This window comes from Ipomoea nil, unplaced genomic scaffold, assembly GCF_001879475.1.
Source record: "Ipomoea nil cultivar Tokyo-kokei standard unplaced genomic scaffold, Asagao_1.1 scaffold0482, whole genome shotgun sequence".
In the NCBI taxonomy this organism is placed as follows: Eukaryota; Viridiplantae; Streptophyta; class Magnoliopsida; order Solanales; family Convolvulaceae; genus Ipomoea; species Ipomoea nil.
In genome coordinates, this window is record NW_017616910.1 from 2922501 (window position 1) to 2929154 (window position 6654).

Consider the following 6654-nt stretch of genomic DNA (forward strand, 5'->3'; position numbering starts at 1 on the left):
GGGGAATGGGGAATCCCCGTCCCCGCCTAATTCCCCACGGGGACGGGGATGGGGAATATTTTCAATTCCCCGTCGGGGATGGGGACGGGGTAGCGGGGACTCCCTGCCCTCGCTCCGCCCAGTTGCCATCCCTATGTATTTATGATGTTGTACGTGAAAGTTGTTTATTGTGCCTTGCTAGTTGATTCATGACTTTTTATACTGTGTATACATTGGCTTGAAAGCATAGATTTGCCTTAAATATTGATTGGCACGTGGATACATATATATGAGGTTTATTGATGCATTGTTTAAAAGTTTACGTATGCATACATTAGCCTAAGATGTGTGGTTGCATGACTTCGTATATGTGCGTTTAATCTGTAATTATATCCTGTGTAGTGTATTGGAGTATTAATGAGTAATATGCATAATCTGAGCATGCTATATGTTTCTTTAATGGAATAATTATTCGACTGTTATAATTATGTCTTTAGAAAAACATGTTCATTAGGAATAAATTTAGAGCCTTTTAGGTTTGAATTGATTGCTTACTATGCATGATTTAGATCCTTTTAGGTGAATTTAGTGCCTTTTAAGGTTAGATTACGCATATTCTCTGTTACTCCACTCGCGTTCTTATAAAGTTCTTAAAAAGCACATAAGTAAATAAATATTCATAGTTTACCCTATTCAAAGCCTTATCCGTAGGCGAATCTTTAGATCTCTCAAACGATTTTACTTCACATATGAGAACGCATAAATTAGGAAAGTTTTTTGGGGACGAATACTAGTTCTATGGCCCTAGCTTAAACGCCTTGTTGCTACTAGTCCCCTTGTGACACTACTCTGTCTAAGGAGTTGGTATTTAACCAAGTTTCGTCTTGACCAACTTTCCTGGAAGTATACCTAAGGATTGTCTATAATTTTTTGGTTTAATCTGTTTGTTAATTAGGATTGACAAATTCTCTAGACTATTTCTTGACTAAGTTGATCCACAAATCAATTAGGCATATTATTTTTCTTCTCTCTCAACTTGTGCATGGGCCAATTTTGCAATAACAAAATATTCCTAATATTTTTGTAGACTATGGCTGCACTAACCAAGCGTGAATTTACCGAACTAGCCTTAGATGGGAGTAATTATTTAACTTGGGTTCTTGATGTTGAGATCTATCTCGCATCAACTAAGCTACAAGATACCAATCGTTATACCCTACACCACGGTGCGCGTAGCATTGTGCGTCGCGCGCCTCCTAAAACGACGTCTTTTTGGGGTCGTTTTGGGAGGCGCAGTAGGAAGTTACTGTGATTATGTATATTTGTTCACACAATTATGTATATTTGTTCATACAATTATGTATATTTGTTCATACAATTATGTACAGTTTTTATACAATTATGTACATTCTTTTTATACAATTATGTACATCAGAATAAGAAAATTTGTGTGTATTATGTTAAGAGTTGATGTGTATTATGTTAAAAGTTTATGTTTATTATGTATTATGTTAGATTATGTGTATTATCTTTTAAAAAGAGTATGTATTTTTTTTTATATAATTATGTAAATTCATGAATACAATTATGTGTATTCTAGTATAACATTATATACATTTTTGAACAGGGGTTTTTTTAAAAGAAAAAATAACTGTCATTCACTGGGGCGGGAAATTTCAAAAAAAAATAAAAAATAAAAAAAAAATAAAATGACGTCGTTTTGCATCTGGGCGCACAGTGCAACGCGCGCTGTGGTGTAGGATATAAATTGCCACAAGATACTATTATTGCTGATTCCACAAGTAATGCGGCCCAGAAGGCCAAAGCACTCATCTTCCTTCGCCGTCATCTTAATCATGATCTTAAGAATGAATATCATACTGAAAAGGACCCCTACATTTTATGGAAATCCCTCAAGGACCGCTTTGATCAACAAATATCGTTTGTCTTCCCCCATGCACAATATGACTGGCTGAATTTGAGGTTCCAAGACTATAAGTCTGCCATTGAATATAATTTGGCATTACATAAAATTGTGTCACAACTCAAACTCTGTAAACAAGAAGTTTCTGACAAAGACCTGATCGAAAAGACTTTGTCCACATTTCATGCTAGTAATCTTGTACTCCAGCAACAGTACAGGGCCAAAAACTATACCCAGCATGTTGAGCTGATTTCCGCCCTCCTAGTAGCTGAGAAGCATAACCAGTTGTTAATGCGAAACCATAATGCACGCTCTGTTGGCTCTGCACCAGTGCTTGAAGCACACCATGTTGCCCAGTCGAGCAACATTAGGGGGAACCAAGGTAGAGGATGAGGAAGAGGTCATGGAAGGGTTCCAAGTCGTGGAGGAAGACATGGATGCAATAAGAATCATAACTCCCGCAACAAGCAAAGGCAGCCGAAAAATCAGGAACAACCAAGCTCATCCAACAATTATTCCGGGCAGCAGCAAGCTTGCTATAGATGTGGGTGCACAGGACATTGGTCACGTACATGTCGCACCCCGAAGCACTTGGTTGAGGCATATCAGCAAATAATTAAGAGGGACAAAACGCGACCTAAAGATGAGTTCCACCATGTTGCGTTACCAGAAGCAAACACACTTGATAATGCTGATGATGATGACCTCATGAAGTATGAGCTTGAAGATTATGAAGATCAAGAATGATCTTTCTTTTCTTTCTATCCTCGTTTTTATGTAATAATCGTGGATTGGCCGCGACAGTTTTTTTTTTCATACTTTTAAGTGCTTGTGTGCATTTTGAATAAATATTCTATGCTATTTAAATAAATCTTCTTATGAATAGAATGTAAGATTTTCCCTAATAATATAGATTATATATTATATATTAGGGCCTTAATTAAGTGGTGCAAGTTGACTAGGCTTATTAAGTAGTCTGGTTGGACTTAATAACTAGTAGTTATTAGTCAACCAGACTCTGTGCCTAATATAATCCTGGATTGATGGGATACAGGATGATTGATGTTAGCACATTCAGTTACGGTACTCAGACTGCTCAGTAGACACCAATACACCATCTAGGGTTCTGAGTCAGGTCCGAGGCAAAACATGGCTAACGGTTTACCGTTAAGAGGCAACACAACAGGAACATCAACTATGGCTGGAGATCAACACGGCTACGCTTCCGCTATCATACGAGGTCAGGTTTCTAACATTTGGTATCAAGAGCCTTTATAATCTCTGCCTGGTTGATTGTATTGCCTATGATCAACATTAATTTGTTTCATATACATTAAGTTTTGTATATACTTTGGTTTTCAATTACATTCATTTTATTTCATCAAAATATGCATAGAAAATATATCTTTTTGATATAATTAAGCAGAATATTATGTATATTTTGAATGTATTATTTGTAATTGGTTTAAGACTGCCAAAAATTAATTTTAGTTGATTTTGAATCATTGATTTAATTTCAACATTAAGGGCACTTTTAATTTTTTAAAATATATGTTTGGAATTGTTTGCATACTGTTTTTGTTTGGAGGTGAAGCAACAGTAATAACAAAGGAGCTTCAGTTTTTTCTCACCATTTTGGCCGGCCACTGCTACTGGCAAAGCGACGGCTATGGGTGCATTTTTTTCCGTTCGTTTTTAGTCACCATTCGACCGCCGTTGACCCGACACCATTGAGCCAAGGGTGCGTGGACGACGGTGGCCGGTGAAGAAGTGGTGTACGCGATTTTGGGCGGCGTCGCAGTGAGAAAACGGTGCGGTGAAGCTGGGTTCCCGGCGATGTCACGCTTCGTCTTCTCCTTCAGGCGAAGCCAGTGACGGGCTATCGCTGCTCTTCAAGCATGCGTGGACTACGACGAGCTTTGGGGATCGACGTCACGGTGAGGACGACGGTGGATGTTGGCGCTGCGAAGAGGCGAGATGGCGGTGGCGGAGCTGGATTCCCGGCGTCGTCGCTGTCACCCTCCTCCTCCTCCAGGCAGCACCGGCTCCGGATGGCTGCCATTCTACCTTGTTGCTTCGGACGTCCCGCATGGCTGCTAGGGTTTTTTGTTGCTTTGCTTAAAGGAAGAAAATGATGATGGAAATAAAAACATGGGCCGGGTCAGGCCCATTTTGGGCAGACCTGGTCCAATTTTTTTAAAAAAATCTTTGGGCCTATATGGTTTATTTGGGGCCTGTTTCAGATTTTTCATCATTATATTTGGACTTCAAGCCAATTGATCAAATTAATTCCTCTTTTTGTTATTATTAAATTATCATTCAATTTTAGGCAAATATTAAGTTTCAAATTTGCTATTTGAATTTTAATTTAATATTCAAGTGTATATATTAAATTGCCTTAAGTAATGCAATTTATTTAGGATATATGGGTTAATAATATATTAATATGCAAATTCAAGCATGCTACGTATATTCATAAATTATTGTTATAATTATACATTCATAAAAGCATGCATTAAGGTTGGATTTAGCATATTATTAACTCATAAATTCTTGCTTAAATATCATTCAATTTTGGATCCGTAGGTCAATTTTAGGCATTATGACCTACTAAAGTAGCTTGTTTGGTTTCCTCTAAATTTTGAGCACATTTTAGTATTATGTGTCTCTGGGACTTTAGAACCTATTTTAAACAAGCTATTTGGGACCTATCATGGGTCATTAAAGTATGGATCCCACCATTTTGATTGATATTTTAATAATAATTATAGCTCCTTATAACATGTTTATTAAGTTTTAATTATTACTAACTACCATATTTTGGTATTCATCGTTGTAATAATATTAAGCTTTGGGTCTATTTCAGTACTTAGACCATTTTTATTCATGTTATAATTAACTTGGGTCATTGAAGTTTATGAACCTTATTTGAATGATTAAGTGCTATAATTATTGTCTCGGCATGTTTAGAGACATTAAGGATTTAAGGATTTAATTGTTATTTTGGCCATTAAGAACTATAACTATTGTTTAAGTTGATTAAATTTTTAATCTATCAATAGTTTTTTAGGGTCTTGATAATATTAAGTCTTTAATTTTAGGACAAAGGCAATATAGTTGGTATATTGTCTGTATAATGGTAATTTGGTTATTACCTTAACTTCAGTCTCCCTAAGTATCATAATAGTCATGGTTAATTATTATGTGGTAAATTGAGATTAGTATTTGGCATCCCTTAATTACAGTTTTGCCTTTATTGTATCTATTATTAATTGGCATTATTAATTACTGTTATTAAATTTAAGGACTAATCTCATTTAATTACTTTTCATAATAATTATCATTTCATGGTAATATGCTATATTTGGTACATTGGCATGATTACCACTTCATTTTACATGACTATTATTGTTGGTAATTAAGTCCTACCAATAAATTTTAATGTACCATTGGACGCTGCATCGAGTTTATTGCCATCGATAATGAAGATTGGGAGAATTCTGGAGTTTTTCTTCTCTTGTGGATCGTCATCGTTGTTAGCGCAATGGGCAGATGCGATTTGCATCATTAAGGTTAGCCATTAATTATCTTTTATGGTTGTTATTGATAATTGGTGCTACAATTACAGTTAACCGCTATTTTGGACTAGTCACATATTTTATTTTTAGAAAAATTGAAACATTTAAAGGTGCATTACCATACTTTAGTTTGTCATTATTATTAATGTTAATAGTGATTATAATGTTATTTATTGTTATTAATAATTGATTAGTGATAACATTGATATTGTTATGGTATTCAGTTATGTGCCTTTGAACTGTTTCCAAATAAATTTATGTGACGATATTCTAGTCAGGAAATAATTTTCTTGAGATTAAGGTTTTTCGGACTTCAAATTTTATTAAGTTTTCAAAATTTTATCCGAAAACGTTTATAAAGTTTAGCGGCTGTAATCGTTGTTTTTCCATATTTAGTCTCCTACTTAATGTGATAATAATATTATGGCTATTTATTGCTATTTTGATTATTTGCAATTTTGCCATTAATAATAATAATATTATCAACTGGGTTATGGAGAGTGATTTTGAATCAATTTAGTAATTTTGGAAAAACACATTTTCTAGGCAATTGACTTTTGCCATTAATTCCATAATTCATTTAGTTCTTTGAATTATGAATTTAGTTCTTATTGCGCATATTTGGTTAAGTATGAATAAATGAATATTTGGTGTCAATTCATATTCTTTAGTTGGTTCATACTTTTTAGATTGTTTTATGCATTCGATCACATTAAGTGCATAATATTAAGTTTGATTATGCAATTAGAGTTTGTGAGATTTTAATTTACAGATGACAACATATCTTTTGGTTTGATATTGTTTGAATTTGTAAATTCAGTTATTTCTCATGAATTTGATCTTTATGCATTAAAACATTTTGCCATGGGCTTATAGTTTAAAAATTTTAAAGTATATATTCAGTACATTATTATTCAAAATGTTGGATCTCTTTAGGTTTGGATTCATTGGTGTTTGAATATTAAGTTTATACTTTAAAATCTCATATTGTAAATTGCTTTAAGTTATGCAATTTATTTGGAATATATGAGTTTAATGTTTAATTTTGTGCATATTTGTCCATTGCATAATATTATGTGTTTTAAATTATGCAATTTTATTATGCCTTTAGCAATGCATATTTTGGGATGAAATTATATTAGTTCCTATTTAAGTTGGACTTATGCATAAACT

General features: G+C 34.1%; 1 protein-coding gene across 1 annotated transcript in view; it reads left to right on the forward strand.

Moving 5' to 3' along the window:
* The window catches only part of LOC109173529, a 6442-nt gene extending 4146 nt beyond the window's left edge, over nt 1–2296 (forward strand). The window contains exon 2 of the mRNA XM_019322770.1: nt 1796–2296. Within this exon, the coding sequence (XP_019178315.1) occupies nt 1796–2296 (501 nt within the window). The remainder of the gene's footprint in view (nt 1–1795) is intronic.
* Nucleotides 2297–6654: the final 4358 nt, after the last annotated feature.